At 39.8% G+C, this 23,272-nt stretch overlaps 1 protein-coding gene across 2 annotated transcripts in view; it reads left to right on the top strand.

Moving 5' to 3' along the window:
- Positions 1–22,504, top strand: part of klf12b (Kruppel like factor 12b) — a 37,198-nt gene extending 14,694 nt beyond the window's left edge. The window contains exons 2-6 of one of the 2 annotated variants that reach the window (XM_085921146.1): positions 1,308–1,390; positions 6,341–6,866; positions 10,745–10,880; positions 17,141–17,298; positions 17,611–22,504. In XM_085921146.1, the coding sequence (XP_085777272.1) occupies positions 1,325–1,390; positions 6,341–6,866; positions 10,745–10,880; positions 17,141–17,298; positions 17,611–17,792 (1,068 nt within the window). In that variant the 5' untranslated portion in view covers positions 1,308–1,324 and the 3' untranslated portion in view covers positions 17,793–22,504. Of the gene's footprint in view, positions 1–1,063; positions 1,391–6,340; positions 6,867–10,744; positions 10,881–17,140; positions 17,299–17,610 lie in introns of those variants that run through there. The other variant, XM_085921145.1, reaches the window with a different exon arrangement.
- The last annotated feature ends 768 nt before the right edge of the window (positions 22,505–23,272 follow it).

Consider the following 23,272-nt stretch of genomic DNA (forward strand, 5'->3'; position numbering starts at 1 on the left):
GTTCAGCCCGTCTAAAACTCAAGGTCATTTTTTTATTGGTGTTTTTCTTAATATTTTTATTCCATCAATGTTTTATAATTTGTTTATCAATATGTTTTATATCAAACATTAAATCATTTTATTAAGTAGCTTCTTCTGTACATTTGGCATATATTATGATTAGGAAATGCAAATTTATTAGCATTAATTAACATTACTCATATAACTTTAACAGTCATAATTGGCCCCCAGACCCCTAATGACGATAGAAAAAATCTAATTGGTAACTAAAATAACTTCAAATATAATGTCAACACTTTGACCAATAAAATTCATTCTGTTATTTAATGGTCAAACAGAATTATCCTTAAGAACAAACTGATGATATTAGCCCAAACAGAAATAATGGTCGCCTTAAAGTAAAGGGTATTTTCACTCCAGAATGCCACGATAGTCTTGAGATTTCTTTAGACCCACCCCAGGTTCAAGACACCCTGTGCTAGATTTAGTAAAGCAGCCCCAGAACATAACTGAGCCTGCTGTTTCTTTCAGCGGTTACAGTGTTCTTTTCTTTCCACACAGGGCGCAAGCAAAATTGATGGTACCCCATTGTTTAAGTGTAAAAAAGCCACAATCATCACAGAAATAACTTGAGACTGATGAGACTGGAATTTGCTGAAGTGCATTTTGACAAGCCACAATGCTTCTGGGATATTTTTTATTGTAATGATTCATTGTGGGTGTATTTTCTTTAATCAATCATGTCAAGAAAGTGAATATTTTTTCCTTACATTTTTTTGGATGAATGGATGGATGGATCTGCCCATTAGTCTGCCCTAGCCCCAATTACAACCCACTAATGCAAAGGTTTGGAGGACATCCAACCATCCATCCATCCATCCGTCCGTCCGTCCGTCCGTCCGCCCAGCCCGCCCGTCCGTCCGTCCAACCAACCAACCAACCAACCAACCAACCAACCAACCAACCAACCAACCAACCAACCAACCAACCAACCAACCAACCAATCTTTTTTAGATTGTCTGTACGTAGTCGCGGTTGCTCCTGAGTCAGAAGAACTTTCTGGATTGGTTGAAATCCTGTTACAGGTTGATTATGACCACGGCGAGAATTGATCCCGTGTAATATCCACGGCAATCAGATCAATGAACTCCTACATCAGCAGTGGGTTCAGTTTAGGAAATGCTGGTCTGGATCGTAGCCTTTTAGGGTCAGAAATTAACTCGCACTTGTTTGTGACAGACAGATGTGTTTACTTCTACGCAGGATCTAACTCAACATGCATACGCCTCCTCTTTGTCCCTTCACAGGCCGCCGAAGAGACAGGATGTTAATGCTTGACGGAATGCCTGCAGTCCGAGTCAAAGCCGAGCCCCTGGAATCGCAACAAGGGGTAAGCGAGCAGTTGTTTTCCAGACGATTCCCCATTTCCCTCACCACCCCCCTCTTGCTTTCCTCTCCTTCGTTCCCCCTCCCGGCAATGGGCAGATAATCACTCCCAGGCTTGAGCAAGTGAGCCAGACAGCGAGCGTGGGGGCTATGAGGAGTGGTCGGAGAGCATGGTAGCGAGGAGGAAGAGAAGGAGAGCCACAGCTGGGACAGGAATGCATTAGCAAGGAGGAGGTGGTTTTCGGGGCTAGTTGGGGGGGATTGTCATCAAGGAGGGTGGGTCACATAAGAAACTCTGAATCTACTACAGTATCTCTCCGCATCTTTACGTTCCCCCCCATTGATCCTCCCCTTGCCCTTCTGTCTTCCAAACACATGAATAATCTTCCTCTTGTGCGCACACATCCACGCATTCACAAACACAATCCTCCTCTTCCTCCGAAGAACACTATCACAGCTCCATCTCTTCCTCAACTCCCCCCACACTCTCCCGTCACGCCTTCTATCGCCAAGTATGAATCACTGACACAGAAGTTAAACGTCGCAATTGGAGCCACTCGCTAAACTCCTGCCGGGCGGGCGCCATTGTCTTTAAAAGCGAGTTTGCTATTAGTTGGGTCGGGTTTATAACGATATTAATTCACGCAGGCTTAGCATGGCCCTTGTAGAGTATCAGAGCTCTCTGGTCCAGCATACCTATAAATAAAGTGGTCTTGTTATGGAGAAGCTGTTGCTAGGCTACAGGGGCTTTGTGTTGCTGCCACAGCTGTGTGAGTGTGTATGTGTGTGCGTGTTTGTGTGCGCGCGCGTGTGTGTATGCGTCACATGTGCAGGTCACCACGTTTCTGTAATAATGATGCATTATTGTTCAATTCCTTTTGATTTAAACTCTGATCAGTGATTGAGTACCCTTTAAATATACTCAAAAAATTACTTACAATCATCTTGTAAAATATTTTTTCTCAAAGAAATGTTGCAGGTGGGCAATGCCTTGTGGGCCCAAGTTGAGTCACATGGAAGAAGGAAATTCACATGGAAGTCACATGGAAATTGTCAAATATCTCACATTGCAAAAAATGGAATTGAACCTTTAATGTCCATTTAGAAGACTTCTCTGATCATGAGCCAAACAAAGCCAAAATATTTCCAACAGAGCTCCAATATATTTTTTGGTAGCTATTAAATACTTTAATATTTTACGTAATTTCATAAGCCAGCCTCCCCAAGTTATCAAGGTTTGTAGTCAGGCAGTTCGACTCGAGTTTAATGCGACTCACCTCATCTTCATTCCTGTGGTTCGAAAGATGGGTTCCGCTCTTTAGCTAGTCATGGCAGGGTTATTTGTCAGAATCTGAAGTGATGCTGATGAATTTACAGATGCTATGAAACCTACTGGTGGTCATTAGAGGCTTATTTTCAGATGACTATGTGTTGTGTATACATCACACCAGTTGCTCGTATATTGGAATTATCCAATCTCAAGATGTTTTGGTACGACTCCAATATGGCTATTTTGCTGTGTCTCTGTCTAAAAAGCCGATTCCTATGAAAGCCACTCATGCATGATTTTAGTTACGCATCACTTAAGAGTCTCGTAGTCAAAATGAAGCAGAGGTCATTCCATTCTTGAGTGCATGTTGCATGGGAAGAACACTAGATCCTTGTAGCCAGATGGGTTATCTTAGGTCTTGAGGAACTGTTTGGTCGCAAAGAGTAGGTACCACTTGCTGATAAGAAATCTCATCTGAGCACTTAAGTGAGGCAGCAGGTGGTTCCTCTCCGGGTCTTTCTGGCTGTTTTGCTCACTACCGCGCCTCAAGGCTTTTGAACTCCTCTGAAGTCACCATTCGTGCAGCGATGTCAATCTGGATGCAACCCCAAGCAGCTTTGAAGTGCGCCGAGATCCAATCTCCCGCCCCAAATGACTGCGCCTCCCCGTTACAGGGCAGACAGGCCGTGACAAAAATGTGGTCTTCATTTGGGTGGCAGGGAGCCAAAGCTGGAAATATGGCCTGCCTTGTTAGACCCTTCCCCCCAAAAAAGGCTGGAAAATGTGACCTGCTAACCAGTATCGCCTATTAAAGACAATGGCACCAGCACCGAGGCGGGTAGGCGGATCGAGCGCATCTTTATGTGTGTGTGCGCGTGAGAGAAGTGGAGGTTGTGTCCGTCATAATGACAGTGCAGGTGGTTTCATTTTCCCTGTTTCTCTTGGTTGATATGAAAGCCTGAATTTTGGTTTTGTCATTGGACAGTATTTTCTTTCTAAAGGTTAAATTTATTGATTAGTTTCCATATGGGATGGGACAGTCTTTTTTCTGAGTTACTGATATCTTATTGTCCCAACCAGTCACTTGTTCAGCAGAATATGGACAGTAATGCCGGCTGGAGGAGTTGTGCCTATAGGCCATACTAAAGCTGACATACAGGTATTGAGTTTTTTTGAGAAAGATCATATCGATACAATGATCCATAATATTTTTTTAATAAATGTAACTTTTATCTGATCTAATTTGCGCAAAACATCAATTGATCCTAGATTATTGACACTTGTTTAAAACAAAGTGAATCCCATCAACTTTCCCTGTCAGTAAACGAGAGAAAATTTGTTTGTGATTTACTTGTGATTTTTGAGATGATATTTGCCCTGTGGCAGAACGTTTTAGCTACATAGGGTTCTTGGCTATGGCCACCCCTTGCCCACCTGTAGCTCCACCCCTGACAGTTCAAATCCATTTCTTAATATGTACTGTACATCATCTATATGACAATGTTCCTGTTCCTTATCACCTCCAACAATTTGAAACAAAATGATGATAAAAAGTCAATTTATAAGGACTACAGATACTGTTATAATACTCCTACTAACTATAATTGATTTTGAATTAGAGATGATCCAGATTGCTGGTTGGGTGGTTGGGTTTAAAGGTCATATGGGCACATATTTGTTTTATGTGAAAATGCTTAGTGGGTGGTTCTGTGAAGCGGACCATAACCACACATCATAAACTTTGACCCAACGCTGCGAAACCTGAGGTGAACCCGTCCAGGATGGTGGCGGGGTTTGTTTTTCACTGACGAGGGCGTTATAGTGTAAACAAGCATTTGATTCTATTCATGAGCTGGTAACATTTCCTGTAGGCTGAGTATACAACCCTGGTGTATAAATAGTAAGCTACTACAAAAATAAAAAATAAAACAGCGAACACGCGGTACTTGCAAGAAAAAAAAAAGAACTCAATTCACTACTCGGAGCCAGCATTACATCAGCAGAATAAAATGTGAAGTGGGGGTGAAAAGCCATAGCGGGGCACATTTTTCATGGCTGGCTTTTCCTTCTAGATTTAATAAGCTTTTCACGTACAATTAGTTAAAAGGAAAAAAAAATAGTGCCGAATGAGCTCCTTCCCCGATGGGCCTGTGAAAGGCCTTACTGTTAGGATCATGACTTGGAGCACCCCTGCCACACGTGACACGCTGTGGACAAAGATCACTTGAAATACCCAAGGTTTGTGGGTAAACAAGTTTGTGATGCGTTCAGGGTCACATCGGAGCGCCTCTCTTACAGCGGAGCTGAGAGAGAAAGAGAGGGGAGACGGGCAGGAAATTGAGCCCATATGATCCTTTTTTTCCACAAAGGAGATTTTAAGGGGGCTGGGGGGGGGCAATACACAGAGGCACATTACTAGGGGGGAGTGATGGAAAACAGGAGGAAACGAGAGGCGGAACAACGCAGGGAGGGAAAGAGAGGAGATGATGAAAGGTTACAAGTGCTGAGTGACACTATCTTTATTACGTCGTCAAATATTCCTTAGAGGTTTGCACAAAGTTGTAACAAGAATTCTATCACTTTTGAAATATGTCCACACTGAGGCTCAATGATGCCTCTCTGACAACACATCATTAAACTTGTCATAGTCAAGATATTATTGATTTTATATATACTATACATATACTAGTGATACAGTTTTCACCGTAGGGTGTAATCATAATTTCTTAACAAGTTTTACCTAAAAACAATATTCAAAATTGTTAAACGAATACTACCAATTTTGAAGCTCTCCTCAGTAGTTTTTGCACATAGCAAGATAATAATTTTTGGTAAATCATTTTTAAAACACAGATGACCACTCACATATTTGCGCCTCGGCACCCACACTGACATATTTGAGAATTTATTTTCAATGTTTTTGCTTTTTTATTTGCATTTTTTCAAATTTTCTTAGAAAACAGGAATTAAGCGTTTATATACTTTTTACAGAAGGATTTGTGTTTTAAAAAAAGAACCCCCAGACATGTCAATTCTATGTGGAATTTCGCTATTCGTGGGATGGCCTGGTCGCTATCTTCCATGAATAGTTGGGTGTTTGACTGTTCAGGCAACAATGAATGCTTGTATTAGCTGTGGTCAAAAGTAGCATGAATTGCCCAAAGTCATAGTAAGAATAAGGTTTATTTTAAGAGACAAAGGACAGTGGGAGAATTAACATTTTAAACAACTTCTTTCCATAGTGTCCTTATTTTGTGCATACTCAGAATATGAACGAAGCAGTTTAAGGCTTCTTTGAAACAGTCACAAATTTGAACAAATCCCCAAACCTCTAAGAATTTAATGAATTCAGCCATGAGAATGCTTTTTATTTTGTAAACCGAAAATTTGAATTCAGTGCACCTCATAACCCTTGAATTTTACTCGGAAATCGAGCTCTTCTTCTTTTCTTTTGACCTCTGTCACTTTCAACTGTCAACTTATCTTTAACTTATCATCCGCCCGCCCGCCCGCCCGCCCGCCCGTCCGTCCGTCCGTCCGTCCGTCCGTCCGTCCGTCCGTCCGTCCGTCCGTCCGTCCGTCCATCCATCCATCCATCCATCCATCCATCCCACAACTATTGTTTTCAAAGCTAAGACATCCAGACCCAAATATTTAAATAAAAATGCATCTGTTCTTCCACAGTTACCCAAAGTGCGGCCTTATTCCGCGATGGACGGCGTTCCCTTCTTCCTCAGCAGAGTGAAACCCGAACCTCCGGAAGACCTGCTCGCCCACGACCTGCACTTCCACACGCAGACTGAGCCGGTGGACCTGTCAATCAACAAGCACCGCCCCTCATCATCCTCCACCACTACGTCATCCTCCTCGCCGCTGCGATCCGCCTTCTCGCCGTCCTCTCTGTCGTCGTCGTCCTCTTCGTCCTCGCCGTCGGTCATCACCTCGGCGGCGTCGGTGCTCTCGCCGGGCCCTCTGGTGGCGCCTGGGATGAGAGGTCAGCCATATTTGCACATCCTGCACTCGGTGCCGCCGCCTCCGTCCAGCCCGCTGGGCCTGCAGGGCGCCGGAAAGCTGGGTGGGCGAGTTCACCGCATCCCGGTGGTGGTGCAGTCGCTGCCGCTCATGTACACCACGGCCGTGCGTTCGCCCTCCAGCCTCAACAACGCCATCATGCTACCTCTGCTGGACGACGCCAAGAGCCAGGGAAAAGGTGAGACCAGTGCACTGAAAACATACATGCCAGAACAATTAAATGTCAAACCTTTATAAGAAGACATATTGAAAACTTTTCGTGTGTCTTAGGTTGCAGACTTTTCTGACAAAACTCATTTATTGTTCTGTCTGAAATTTAGTGAGGACTTGTCTTCCTTAATTTTTGCCATGGTAATTTGAAGGGCCTGAACGATATGAAAGTTTTGAGGCCGATGCGACAAAAAAAGATTACCGATTAATCTGACAAATAATTCCAAGAATCCATACTGAATATATTAACTTATTTTTTTTGTCACATCCAACAAATATATTAATTGAATATATAACATTTGACTTTTAAAATACTTTGCCCTTCAGTATTTGTTTAATTTTTAAACTAAGAAATTTGGGGTAAAAAATGCAAAACCAAATATGTATGTAAAAGCATTAAACCTTTGGGAAATGATTTCACCAAAATAAAAATAAATCAATTTATAAATGAGTTTTGCGCTCATTTGTTTCTTATTGCCATAAATTGAGGGTAACTTATTCTACAGGTAGAGCAACTTAAATCTAAGCAACGCAAAATAAACAAGTTGGTCAAAATGTGTTGTCAGGCTCACATAAAGAGAGTTAATGTCAAATGTTTAGTCACTGTTAATAGAGAGAGCAATAATCAGCCGATCTAATCGACAGAACGATTCATCTTTCGTGCCCTAGTAATTTGGGACTTGTTTGAATCTTAAAGGTTAAGATTTGAGCATTACACTCATGTGGCTTACTCCCATCACTGTTGGGAACCTTATGTCTTGCATCAAACGGTGTGCCGTCATTTTGTCCGTGTTCCGCTCTAGAGGAGACCCCCCCCCAGGCAATGATACTTCCCTTTGGAGGTGAACAAGTTATTAAGTGTTGTTTGTTGCCTTTTATTCCAGGTAGCACTAGTGAAGCAGCAAACATCTGTAGCACTTGCAATGTCATGCAGGGTGTGACTGCTTCTCTCTCTTTGGGTGGGGTTTTACTACCAACCACGGGAGGGAAACTACACTGGCCACTCTTGTCCACCCCCCGTACCATACACAGAGCGAGTGTTCATTTTTCTCTAAAAGAGGTTGCTTCTGGTCACATCCTGCAAGGATGGACATTTAGGCTTCTTACCCGTGAATGTAGCCTACATACGAGTACACAAGCAGGGCTGTGTAATTAGCTCTGGGTGGGGTCATCCTTTAGAGATACTTGTGAATTTCTGTGGAAGAAAAAGTAGGACAGGAAAATCAAGACTTGCATAACAGGGTGTGGATGCATATTGAAGATGGGTGGCACTCACACATATCCCTCATACACAAAGTGAAGTTGACACAAAAAACAATTATGAATTTAGTTACTTTTAACGCAGTAGCGGCCAGTGGACAGTTTAAGCTTTCAAAATGAAAAAAATGAAAAAACAAATGATAAGAGTTTTGATATTTGATTGATTGACATTCTCATCAGCATCTTGTAGTGATTGGCCAACACATTTTATTCTGGTTGACCTCTGATTTGTTTAGATTTTGAAAATGTTCCAATTGGAAGCAGCAACCGGCTTTGGTATAAACTGCTGTCATCTTAAAATCTTAAATTAACTGCGGAGGGAATGTTTTATGTAACATTTCAACATTGATGACTCCCATACAAGTGCATTAATAAATTAACCACTGTTGGAAGTAACACATGAAAGAATACAATCTCAACTTTAATGACAATTGAAATGTGGTGTGATAAAAGAATAACGCACCAACCCTTTGATGCTGGCTAAAATGAGGTCTCGTAAAGTGTGATGACAGCTGCCGTGATATGATTACTTCATGCCTGTAGAAGATGTTTCTTCTTTTGGAATAAGTGTTGCAAAAAAACCCCGCAAGTTTATCTAAGTTGCTCACTGAACTCAAGTGTTGTGAGCTACACTCATAGTTGGCATGCTGTCATGCATGACCCTTATACACATATACACATATACACGCATACATGTATGATTCATGTGTTATTTTTCAAACTTGTTCAGGCTTGTTAAAAACCTGTATCCAAATAATTTTGTTTTTTGTGACTTGGACAGATTAATGGGATTTGAATTCATTTCAATGAGGACAATGTATACGTTATGAGTTATGAGCTTGCTTACAGAATGAAATTTTGTGAGGGCTACCCTTGCATTTCTCAAAAGGCTTTTTTTTTTTTTTTGGGCTAGTGAAGCTAATAAAGGCTCTCGACATATGCATTAACTATGCGACCTGAGAAATAAGTATGTACCTGTAAGCATCTCCACCTATTTGACTCACTTGAAAACGGATGACAGCAACACAACAAGGTGCAGTGATGCAAGTCGTATGAAAAGCTTTCAACATAGATAGAAAAACACTTTGCCCACACACACACACACACACACACACACACACACATCCACACGCCCACAAGCGCACACACGCATACACACACAGGTCGGCCATCCTCTTTAAGAGAGGGCGGATACACTTCCTTTTCACTGCTGCCTCCCTGTCTCCCGCAGCAGGTTGCCATGGAAACAGGGCATGACTGCTAACAACAGGAGAGAGAGAAAGAAAGGAAAGAAATGTGGTGATCTGCCCACCTCTCCAGCACTCATCCTTTGTGTCCCTCGCTCAAAATGCACCCCCCACTCCTCAACCCACCTCACATTTCTGCTAATTACAATCCCTAATTGCAGGCTTTCCATAGGCCAGGCGAGATGGTGACCCCCCCTCCCCACACACACCCTCGCCCCCCTCCTTCAAATTGTAGAAGTAGAGAGCTTTAAAAGCAGTCACTACTGCTTTATTTGCTGCTCTTATTATGGGCTATAATGGCTCCAGTGCCATCTGAGAGGACCCTTGATACCTTTGAAATTCATCTAGAAGAGCCTCAATGGACAATATGTTCTCTATTGACTGGTTGCCTTTGTATGGGTTTCTTTCTGAATTACTTATAATCAATATTTAATCACCATACTGTGGAGTAGGTTGTTTGTTCTGAATGTGCTTAAGAAAAAGTACGATGACATTTGACATGAAAGCTCAAAACATTTTTTTCCATGGGGAAAATGTTTTTTTGGTAGTCCATTACCAAAAGTCTAAGGAAAACCTAATTGTACAAAAATTGAAGCAATTTTTCCCATCGGACGTTGGTCACGTAAATCCAGGTAATCGTTTAAGACACACATGATTATTAGAAAATACAATACAATACATTTTACAGAGAAAAGCTGGAAGGATTAACTGTACTAAAGACACTTGAAAAGTAGAACTGGAAATATTTTTTTCCATGGTGGAACGATTCATTTTTTAAATCAATGTGTGTGGTGACGCTGACTCAAGAAAACAGTCGATGGGATGCTTAGTGTGTTTCCACCAGAAAAAAAAACCCCAACAAATGTCCAAAAAAATAGGGTTCCGCTGAGTAACTTAAACTTGCTTGGTTAACTTGTTGTGCAATGTTTTGTGTGTGAATATGACTCCATAATAGTCCTTTTTGTTTTTTTAGAACTTCACTTGAACATAAGTTGAAATGTAGTGGTGGTATTGTGTAAAATTATTCTACTCTAATAAACACATCACAGAATGGACAGTTTATAAAGGAGTTCCACTCATTGCACTGAAATTATTTTAAATTCATGCTAGTGCATTTATCCAAAAATATGTATTTATGAAACAAGATAATAGTTAATTTTGATTGACACTGTTGTAAAAGTTGTAAATAGCAACACATAATGTGATGTTGAACCTACAAGCTAACGGAACATTTTGAAAAACGATTTCAAATAAATATTGTACTGTAATCGTACCAATACATTTTTATTATCTCTGTGCTTTTTGCACCACCTTCATCACTTTCGTCTGGTCCTCACAGCGCACATGGAACTCAACGGCCTGTCTCCGCGTCACATCAAGAGTGACAGCGATGACGACGACCTGCCAAATGTAACGTTGGACAGCGTCAACGAGACCGGCTCCACGGCACTATCCATAGCCCGAGCTGTACAAGAGTGAGTGCTACTCTCTTACAAATGTTCAAGCGCCATACTGTGGATTCTTTTGTTTGTATTCAGTTGAGTGGTTTTGTGTCTTAAAGTACATATAATGTCTGCACATTTACAATAATGACACATTTAATACCAAAACTAATATCACTTAACATATGCCATTACTCATCAAGAGACATTAAACAGTTCACTACGGAGTCAATCAGCAGCACGTAAATACCTTCTCAGACGAGTTTAAGTGAAAACTCCTAATACATACATTATTTTCCTCTATCATATTAAAGACAAGGGTTAGCGGTCCAGTGGGTTCTGCAATTTTGACAATCTATTTTTGATATATCTCTCTTTAATTGTGCAGGTATATATGACCTGACAGTTGACAGTTTTAAAAGGTCTATAAACTTAAAATACATTGTCAATTTCAAGGACAAGTTGACTATTCCATAAAGGTTGGAAATACATTTATAAGAGTATGGAGGTCAAAATTTCCCACCTTTGACATAAAAAGCTGCCTTGAAGCTCTTTCCCACACTGGGCTTGGATGTATTGTGTTGCTGTGCAACTGCGTATACAGTCTTACATGGCGAGCATACTTTAAGGACTCCCAGCATGGTGAGCCTCAGCCGTGCCAGCCCATCTGTGTTGAATGAAAAGACTCGCCTCTTGAGTGGATGACAGCTCCGACGCTCTCCTGATGGTAAGCAGGAAGTCGGGACCGCACCCCCCCACTCCTCCTTAACTGTGGGACAGCGAGCCAGAACGGTTGCCTGGCCAGACTCAAGTTCATGCCCATCGGATGGTTATTTAGTCTAACTGCGAGCAAAGTATTCCCAGGCTTGTGCTAATCTTTCTCATGTGCAAACATGATGCGACCAAATAACTTCTGGACCTGAGAATTGCACAGTAACTGTCTATTGACTGGTGATTCACTCTCAACTCAGACAGCTCCCTGCAATTTTGGGCTGCAGCTTACATTTTTTTATATAATGGATTAATCTGGCAATTATTATTATTATTTTTTTAAATTGACATCCGTAATTGTGATTCAGTAATTGTTTGGACTGAACCAGAAAAAAAGGCACAAATAGATAATTGTTTACCATAGTAAAAGCAAATGTTTGATTTTGGTTCAACACAAAGATAATCAGTATGCTTTCATGGAAGATTACAGGAATTGGATAATATTTACTATTGAGAAGGTGAAATTCTGAGCATTTGGACAGTGTTGAAAAAAAAATATCCAAACGAACCATCAATTCTCAAAAATAAACAAGGGTTGATAATTGGTTAGTTGTCGATTACTCGTTGCATCTCAATTGCAACTTTAAATACGCTGCCACAATTAGTCACAGTTTGGAAACCCAAATCAGAAGTGTGAGGTTTTTTTTTTTTTTTTTATGGGGAGTCATCAGTGCAGGTAAAGTGACCCCTTCCCATTATTGGTGCAAGACGTCAATGAGCCTGACAATTTACCGGCCTTGTCGAAAAAGGGAAGTTTTTAGGTCCCATGGCTTGGTAGAGGAAGGATATGCAAAACGAGCTTACAAAGGGCAGCTGCTGCAATACTTCCCAAGTCAAACTAAAAATGTTACTGCTTTTGAGGTAGTTAGTTCCAGACTGAAACAGTGACGACAAGTCTTCATAAGGTTCTTAACCAGATAAATGATGCATCTTCTGTTCAAGTGCAGATACTTCAATTTTGTGGGATCTGTGTGAAAGATCTGACTGCCTGTGAAAGTTAGCATTTTTTCCCCACGTTGCTACACAATATATATTTGGCTTCAGAGGAAGTGGAGCCGTAACGGTGGTGTGACCAATGGGATAGAAGTGTGTGAATTTTTACACCCAACTCTCACTTTTCCAGTCCTGTTGTGCTAAAAACAATTGTCTCTATCTAATTCCACTGATCAACAGCTAAATTAATTCAGGGGTAGCGTGTCCCAAAATGTAGTTTTGATACTAATTTAAAAAATGTCCAGGCTTTTTTCCAATGCATCAGGTTTTGATAATATGATCATATTTTTGTTTTTGAGTTTGACCTATAAAACCTTGCACAATACGGACTTGCATCTTAATTTATAGTTTTGACATTTCAGAAGAAAATTCCACCTGTTGCTGAGCCTAATGTTCATTCATAAAATTTACACCGCTGGGTTAAAAATTACACTGACCCAGGAAGTTGGGTCAAAGTGACCCAATTTTGGGTTGTTTTGCAAAACACAATCCACTTTCTGACCCAATTTGGATTGTTTTTAACCCAGCATTTTTAAGGGTTTTGATTTGCAACCAGTGCCAAAAAAAATCTAAAAAAGTTTACATGCCTTACTGATTGAACATTTTTGAACATTTTGTTGACTAGTCTTGTCTGATTGTGCAGTGCTGTGTGGTTGCATTAAGGCATGTATATGACAAAAGCACTGGGTGATTCTCTCGATCTGGTGTGTCAAAAGTAATTGCGACTGTCTACGACCAGATATTCTGATTACAGAATGTCTGTGTGAAAACGCCCATGTTTGTGGCATGGCTTAACTGGGTTCTGTGTCAAAGAAAAAGGCAATCACTTGCCAGAACATCTGTTGGGCGTTGATACTATCTCTGTGTGAAACAATACTTTGGTGACCCTGCTGTGCAACACATTCAGATAAAATTGACTGCTTCATGGTAACGTTTGAAAATGCATGCACGCGCGCACCCGCACACACACACACACACACACACACACACACACACACACACACACACACACACACACACACACACACACACACACACACACACACTCACAAATGTGGCACTGGGTAATTTAGAGGAGAGGAGAGTTTGGCAGGCCCCAACCTTTCTCTGCCCAAGCGTCCAGCCAGGCTGTGCTCCTTTACTCTCTCCCTCCCATCAGTAGACCTCAGGTGTCCAAGTGCTCCTGCTGTACATCAACACATGTTCCTGTGCCCCGCACAGTCGCTTCCACAAGGAGGTCAACTCACTGTCCACACAGGAGCACGACAGACTCGAGTGAGAGGTGTGTGTGCGTCAAACACGTCCATCTCGAGTTACAACCAATACGCAGAAGTTGACACAATGCGTGCGCCTTTGTTGACATATGGAGAGCTCCATTGTGAGGTTGAAAGAAAAGATGTGTTTCATTCTGGACTCACATTTATGCAAGCATCATGCAGAGCATCACAGAGGAGAGGTGTAAGGGCACATTTTCAATTCCAGGTATCCGTATATGAATATGATTGAAATGAGGGAGGAGAGGGAGAAGGTGTGTATACTGTATGTGTGTGGGGTCGGTTTCTTCAGGAACCTCTTCCATATTCATGCGTTTCCCATGGGAACAGTGGATAGGCTATTGTTGGAGGACGCCAGTTGAAAAGAGAACAGTGAGGCTGGAAGGAGTGTGTGTGCTCATGTGCTCATGTGTGTGAGAGACGCCCTCAAGTTGGAAGTAGCAAAGACCCCCAGAAAGTCCCTATAATGTGCATCATTAATTTTTGACATTGGATTTGAGTTAACATTGGGTGAGAAGTGACGTACAACCTTCACCTCAATTCACACATGAACTGTTGAGGTTCGTCGATGAAATGAAAGACGCCGAACGCCGAGCCATGCGGCTGAAACCAGCTGAACAAGGTTACAAAGTCTAACTAGTTTTCATGAGTTGTTCGTGGTTTGGTTGGGATTCAAATTGTCAATCACTGGTGAGCGATGTTGCAACCTTACAGCTGATCAAAAATACACGAGGTCATGTATTTGTACTCTACGACAGGGTATGGCTTGTAAAACAAGTTCCTATTTCCACCTTTAGCTCCAACACTCTATGCTTGACACTGTCTTCTCTCTTTTTGTCTGATAGTTATGTAAAAGGTCCATTGGTGTGCAAATGTAGAGCTGAAGTCGAGACAATTTTAGTCAGTATTAAGGGACGTAATGAATGCAAGGCACGTCACGCTTCTGGGTATACTGTCCTCTTAAGTCCCACACGTCGCTCTGGCTTGTTACTCAAGATGTGGCGGAGCCAGAGCGCAATGTGTAGGTGGCAGAAGTGCAGCAGTGCTTGGAGTCATATCCTCTGACAGGTACCACAATGGCCGACGGGAGGCCACCCAGGGCACACTTTCTCACGTCCTTTCCTGTTTTCTCTGCAAAGCTGCAATTAGACGCAGCGTGAGAACCTCATCCGTTAGCATGACCCGCTTTCCTTTTCGCCAAACACACAGATGCTATTGTGTTAATAAAGCAGGCTCCAGACCAGCCCTTTAGGGCGACACACATCTATACACACATTTTGATGAGGAGAGAAAGCAGAAAGAGAGGAACTTAAACAGAGGTCAGCAATGTTTAAAATGCATCAAAGTGCTACTTCCTCTTTTCCCCCTAGAGACACAAATAAACAGAGTTTGGGAGGCAGCTTAGCTTGGGGCTCACATGAGAAAAGTAGCACCAATTGATTGTCACACCGCAGCTACGTATACTAAAATAAAAAAAAGATATGCTTATGGAAAGTAATGGATTCATGAGCTAATAGCTCATTTTGTAGTCATAAAAGACTGATTTTTCTCCAAACAGGTTGTGTATAGCCTACTATTTGTTAACTCCCCACTTCTTGTAGACCTTGGATGTGAACTGTAAAGAAATAACATCAGCCATTACCCGTTGAGTGTTTTAACAAGTGTAATGTCTTGCCTAAATTCACTACCAATCCATTAAATGACGGTAGAAATGGTTAAAACCGACCGGTCGGTCTGTCTGTCTGTCGGCAGATGAAATATAAACTAAATAAATAAAGTAGATTGTATAATAATATTCACGCAGCACCTCAACTATTTTGTGTGCGTCTGAAAGATTATTTTGATTAACTTATGTTGTATGGTTGTGATAGTTACAGAAAAAATATTGTTCATTTAGTAAATGTATTTTATTGGACAATGATGATAACATATTAAAATGTCTGAATAAAATACGAAGCATTGAAATGAAACACCCTAAATTGCCAAGGTAAATCCATTGTGCAGTTGAGTAGAGTATGAAAGGCGTTCTCATGAGAATTTATTTTCACTCTGGTAAGAGGCCAAGAGCAACAGGTGTCTGCTGCATTTTCTTCTGCTTGTCTGTGTCTCATATTTTTTGAGAATTCGAAACAAAAAGATGGTAAAAGACAGGAAGTGGTATTGCTGCGGTGGCGACAGTCCCTTGCATGAACTGTCTGGTGCACAAACCCAGCCCTTGATCTTCCTCTCTCATCCTTCCTTATTTGGCCTTCCTAAATGCACGTTGAAATGCAATATATACATTTATTCGTTTGGTGGCCAAAAGCAACACCATTACGAGGGCCTCCACATTTGAATGACCTTCTTGATTAACATTATCTAACAAGTGAATCATCTCAATGTGATTACTGTAATTGATCAGAACAATAATCAACATTGAAAACTGGTTGCAATTTTGACCACTTTAACACTCGCATCTATATGTAATGAAAAGTGCCACTCGTGCTGCAGCTTCCTCTGATGAAATTGACAGCAGTGCTACGACAACTGGCAAAAGCATCTGGCTCTTGTTGTCGGTTAGACAGATTTGGATGTTACAGTGGAAATGATTGAAACATTTCGTAGTTTTGATCCAAAATAAAATTCCTAAATTGAGTTTGCACATGCGCAGTGCGAATATGGACTAGTCCATTGCATAAGAGGGGAGAGGGACACACCCAAAACGATCACAATATGTGTTTTTTTGTGCTTGTGAATTAAGACTAAAGCGATAATTGCTGTCATTGGACAAAAATGGATCAAATTGTCCTTATGAGACATGTTGGGCCCTCTGACGAAAAACACACATATCCATTGTCCTAACACAAGTTTTACCTTGCTCTGTGACAAATGACATAATCAGGATAACACTGGTATGGAAATGCCAGTAATGGACGACGGAAATAAGTAGGCAGTCTTCAACCTCACTGGACTTGATGGAGACATAAAACACATTGACGGATGGTTGTCAGTAAGGGAAGCAATAAAAACAGCCCTCATCTTTCTTTATTATTGTACAGTGCAGCCTTACACTGCCATCTGCTGGTGTAATTGTGCATTGAATTACTGATGTGCACATTCCATGCTGTCTGTCTGTCTGTCTGTTGATCAAAAATGTACTCATTTTTCCTTTTCCCAAACTTTTTTTTAAATGTTCAAATCCTTTAAAACAAGTGTCAATATACAGTAGTTAAAGGAAAAAATTACATCATCCTTACCACTTCTTTTGTGTTACAGTTCAATGTCACCGTTCAGTATTGACAGCATACGTCGCCCCCGGAGGTCGGAGTCGCCCGATTCCAAAAAGCGAAGAATCCACCGGTGCGATTTTGAGGGCTGCAATAAGGTTTACACCAAAAGCTCCCATTTAAAAGCACATCGGAGGACACATACAGGTCTGTGGACACCCACCTATCTAATACGATTCCATAATCTGAGTCCAAATATATTTTTTTCTTAAATTACCTTTATTTTACTGAGCTACTTATTAGCTTTACAGGTGATATTTAATGTAACATGTTAATTGTACAAGTGTAAAAATCAATTAACTGCTGTGATTTGAATAAAAGTTCAAGCACTCCTCACCCCAATTAATGCCAATTTGAACTGTAAAGGGTTAGTTAACCAACAACTCTCTACTATAGGGAGACATGATAAGATGGTAAGTTTGTGTTTTCTTAGCGGATGTGTACTTCTGTGTCCGTTAGGAGAAAAGCCTTATAAATGCACCTGGGACGGCTGCACGTGGAAGTTCGCCCGCTCAGACGAACTGACCCGCCACTACCGGAAGCACACGGGCGTCAAGCCCTTCAAGTGCGCGGACTGCGACCGCAGCTTCTCTCGTTCGGACCACTTAGCTCTGCACCGGCGCCGACACATGCTGGTGTGAGACAAGTGAGAAATTATCAGAAGGAAGGATCCAGCACGCGCAGGGGAGCCGGATCTCCCTGGGAAATGTTCTTCAGCTGGCCTGGACACACAGGAAATAGATGGCGCGGAAGAAGAGAGAAAACAGGGTCAAATTGGGATCCTCTCGGAAGGAACAGTCAGGAGCTTTTATTGTCTTTTACAGCACTGTTTGGAAGTTTTTAACATGGACTCTTTAATCAGACAGGGGGAGAAATTGCAATTTTCAGCATATTTTTTGTCTTTATAATGTGAAAGACCCCAGAGTGTGGAGTTTTCTTTTTGCCATTTTTTTTAATGGTGATGGCGCTCCAGAAGCAGACCGGATTTGTCCGCAGAGGGCGCCACTTGATCACGGATGAATTCCTCTGGCCTTTTGAATGAACCACCGCAAGCCCATTGACACAAAAGCCACTGTTTGGCTGGACTAACTTTCAAATTTCATCATTTGACAAAAAAACTACAACAACAAAAATCTGGAGCCTCTCTGTTGGATTTTTGTGCTGTGATGAAGCAATCAGATCAAGTGCAATCTTAATGGTTACAACAGTATACACTTTCTTTCAATCACCTTTTTTTCCTATCAGGGGCCACTTTAGTCCTCCGAGGGCCATACTAAATTTGTGAAAAAATACCATCGGACAAATGTTTATTATTATTGTTATTATTATGTGTTATGAGCCTTTGTGGGTCAAATATTTTTCGAGGGCCTTTTTTTCCTCAAGGTTTCATTGCTTGCTTTAAACGCTTCAGCAACATCGTGTACAGAGAACTTGACAACAATCATGATAAGGACTCTACTTACCTTACTTTTTCTCTTGGCTGGTTTTGGAATTTATGGATTTTTTTTTGCACAGCAGCACTTGACTTTCAAATGGCTTAATTGTTACAAAGATGGCAGCAAATGTACACACGCAGAAGACATAAAAAGAATGCATTTTGGTTACAGATGTGTGGGTGATTGATGTCAATTTTTTTTCTCCCGTCTGTACGCAATATTTAGCTGCCTCGGATGTCATCAACTATAAAATACTTAGTCTGGATTGTAATGAGAACTAAAGTTGACATTTTGTTACATCCTTCATTAGCATACGGTATATGGACAAAAGTATTGGGACTACATAACGCAAACAACCCGAAGTACTTAAGACAGTGGAATCTCAAAATTCCCCACCTAGGAAAAATTGGCAAATGAAATCGTCTGTCTCAGGGTAAAACTGCCGCCCATATAAAACGTTCTTTTACTGTACTGTACTCTACTGTACTGTTACTGTAGTTAAATTACCAACATCAGGTCTAACCCACCTCAGTGCATTTATGGCACACACTGGTCACAAAAATATAACCTTAGATGGTATATCAATTTGAACAGTTTTTGTTTGTACAATATCAATTAAAACTGCAAAACATCCATCCATCCATTTTATGAACCACTTATCCTCACGGGTGTTGCGGGCGTGCTGGAGCATATCTTAGATGACTTAGGACGGTAGGCGGAGGACACCCTGAACTGGTTGCCAGCCAGTTGCAGGGCACACATACACGTACCACATACAACCACTCACAATCACAAACCCGCACTCACAATAACACTTATGGGCAAATTGAAGTACTCAATCGGCCTAACCCGCATGTTTTTAGAATGTGAGAGGAAATCAGAGTGCCCGCAGGAAACCCACGGAGGCTTTAACATGCAAACTCCACACAGGATGGTTTGAGCTGGAAATCAAACCCAAAATCATCGCATTATGAGATAGACGTGCTAACCAGTCAACCAACGTGCCACCCAACCGCAAAACATTTTCAATCAAAATTTACAACATACCAAGTAAAAACCTAAAATGTAAAACGTATATTAAATTATGTAACAATTTTAGGGGTTGCAACAATAACTTGCTAAGTATAAATTGTATTTACCTAACTTGGGACAGTTGGATGTATGAGAACCTATTGAAAACCAAAGAAAGAGCCAAATGTGTGGATTCAATAATTTAGGACTAGCTCGCTGACATTTGCTCTTGTCTGGTCCCGCAAAATTGCTAAAATCCTTTAGAGTGATTTATCAAATTTTCTACAATAAGTCGTTTTCTTCTATTTCAGCGACATTTTTTTCCAAACTTGTGTTGGATTTCCAAATTGTTTAGAGTGTTCAAATTTGCTTTTCCACCGTACTTAAAGATTTGATCATCCCCAATTCTTTTGTCCATAATTAACAAGAGAACGGAGAGAAACATCACGAAAACAAATACCAATATCTTTTCCACAATAATTAGAATATACCATGGATTTTCCTCATATGAAATGCAGAGATGTGCTTGTTCTCCCCACAGTGTTAAAATAGTCACGATTCTTTGATAGTGAAATTATTATTATTATATTTTTTTTTATTGGAGCCAAGCCAGTAAAAGGAACCAGTGACCTTTATGTTTGTGTGTATATATATATACGTATATATATATATATATATATATATATATATATATATATATATATATATATATATATATATATATATATACACACAGATATACATAATAGCACCTTGTTAAAGCTCGACACCCACGAACACCCGCCCTCATACATATTAACCCCATGTTTAAAATGTATATGTTCGCTTTATTTATGTACTGTATATAATTTGTGCACATATCAATGTGTTTGTTATGTTAGTGACAGAATATCAGCACCTTGTTTGTTTACTATTATTGGTTTAATTTTTGTAAAATGATTTTGAAAGATGTCAATTTATAAACAAAAAAATGATCATCAATATCATATTTTATGATCTATATAATAAATATATATAAAAAAATGTGATTGAGGGTCACTTAAACATGCTTATATTACTTTTCTTTGTGTACAAAAATGTTGTAATATATGTGAGGACGTTTTAAAGACGTGTGTATATATGAATATACTATATACAGTATAGTGTATATACGTACGTTGGCTAAAGAGGGCTCTTTGATTCGAGGTGCAGGATTTATACATTAGACTTTTTTCAGATTTTCATTCAAATTCAATTCTTGTACACAATCAAACATGGAGCTAAAGGCTGTTCAATTTCACTGTTTTGGATTAGCGGTTACACAAAACAATACATATTTGACTTTACCTGATATTTTTATGTTAAACTGTGCCACACAACAGTTTGTTATTTCAATGTCAACTTTACTTAAAATTGTAAGAAAAAAATGGTGCCAAAGTTGTTTACAGAGCAGTTTCATTTTTTTGTTATTTCACCAACAATAATAACACCTTTTACAATTTTTGTTTAGTATGTTTACATTTCAGCATGATCCACATAGTCATAGTGGCTTTATTTGTTCCAAAAGCTTAAATTTTTGTTTGTCAACCACAATTTTGAATTATTGTAAATATGAAGTCGATCCAATTTGTTTGTTCATTGATTTTCTGTTTACAATATTTAACAAAATATCAGAAAAACAAAACATCTTTTTTCAAAAAACAAACACAAAATTGTGTGGTTTATATAAAATATTAGGTAAAGTCTCTTGTATTAATCTATTTTCAATTACATATTTTTGGGGGGGTTAAAAAGTATTCAATGATCACAGTTTTGTTTGTATACAAATGCTACCAAAATTCCAAATCAGAATATGAATTTGTTTCATCTTAGCAGTGTTTAAAAAAAAAAAGTTACATCCTGTCCTGACAGGGTGTATTGTATTTTCTCTTGAACATCTTTTTGAAACATAATTGTGTAACGGTAACCAGGGTCAAAGTTATGCAATAATAACAATGCTAATAATAATGTTTATAAGTAGTGCCTCATGTCACGTTACTGCTCTGTGCAGCATTTTCATTTGATGGAATCATTTTTACATCACAAAGCAACAGTTTAGGGAGGGGGAAAAAGCACAGACAACGATATGCAAGTCGTACTACCCATGTTTTTAATAGCAGTAAATTTTCGGGAGTGATTAGATGCGTTTGTTGCATCCTAGCACTAACATCATACACTGTTCATAATACACTTTCTTACAAAAAATATTTGATTAAATCAAATTTATTTTATGATCCCGCAAAAAAAGAAAACACACAACAAGGAATCCTACTCAATGTAGATCGATGCCTTTTTTTTTTCAATGAACGAGTCTATCGGTTCTATATTTACTTTACTCTCAATGTACTTTTTGATTTTGTGGTTCAGAAGAATAGTGAAGCCGGCGGCTGTATTTCAATTTGCAGATACTTCGTACAGTATATGGTTGTTATTGTATTTATGTAAAGTGAGTGTAGTGTAAATAGCTTTCAACCTTATTTCCGATCTTGACGTACTGAAAAATGTGAGTTTGCTCAACAGACCACAAAAGGGAGATTTTGCTCACGGAAGAATAACACAATTGTACTTTTTTCTTTTTTCAGAGGGGGGTGTCAAATCTTTAAAAACATCGTGCCCATTATTTGTGTTACTCTTTGTTTTTTTTCCTCAGAGTTTAAGTAGCCTATCCAGTCTGTTCTTTGTCTTCTACTTCTGTATTTCTTTTTTTCAAATGGATGGAGCTGTGAAATTTAAATAAATTGAAACATTTAAATGTATATTAAATGAATGGCGGCATGAAGGTTAATAAAATTGCGTTTTATATGTAATGTTTGGGGAATATGTTGTTATTCTTTTGTAGGCAAATTTACAGAAACTACAATGGAAACTAACTTTGACTGCACCTAAAGTTTTTCAAATTAAAGGACCCTCAAGTCATTAAATTGCAAATTTTATTTTCTGAAAACTCTGGGTGGAGGGAGGGGGAGATCTGCCCCTAAAGTCGTGCGCTCCTGATTTTCCTCAGATTCTCAAGAATAATTTCACCCCGAAGTAGATCATTCTGAATTTCACACTTTTTGTTTTACATTTTTGGCTGTTACCTCAAATGTGAGACATAGCCCAACAGTGGATGACTGTGACTGAATTTGAATATGTTGCCGTCCATGTAGCTCAGTTTAGTTTGTTCTCCCCAAAAATAACAGTGACCGCCCCCCAAAAACCAATCAAAATCCTTCCAAACTTATCAAAATTTAAACAAAAAGTATTCATTTCTTCTTGTTCCTCCACCGGCTTGTCAAGAGAGGCAAATCATAGCCGGTCAAAAATTAATCATCCAAATGATAATATGTAACATTTGTTTCTACTTGAACCTGGTACAACACTTGTGACCTTTGCTATGCATGGTTTTGGCATGCTCCATTCCTAGTTTGCCAGTTGGACCTGAAAAGTCCACATAAGCACACATGGTAAGCCTATGTAGATAATAATTCATTAATATTCAAATTTGACCAAAATGTTCTGAATAAATATGCACTAAAAGTAAGTATTACATTCTATTATGAAATACATACACAATATAAAAACATCTAGCGAAATAAAGTTTTGCTCTTAAAAATATCAAAAGTGTTCCCGAAAAAAGTTGTCCATAAAAGTAATCCTCCCACTGGGAAAAGGTT

This window comes from Syngnathus leptorhynchus, chromosome 9 (assembly GCF_054491065.1).
Source record: "Syngnathus leptorhynchus isolate UIUO chromosome 9, UIUO_Slep, whole genome shotgun sequence".
NCBI lineage: Eukaryota > Metazoa > Chordata > Actinopteri > Syngnathiformes > Syngnathidae > Syngnathus > Syngnathus leptorhynchus.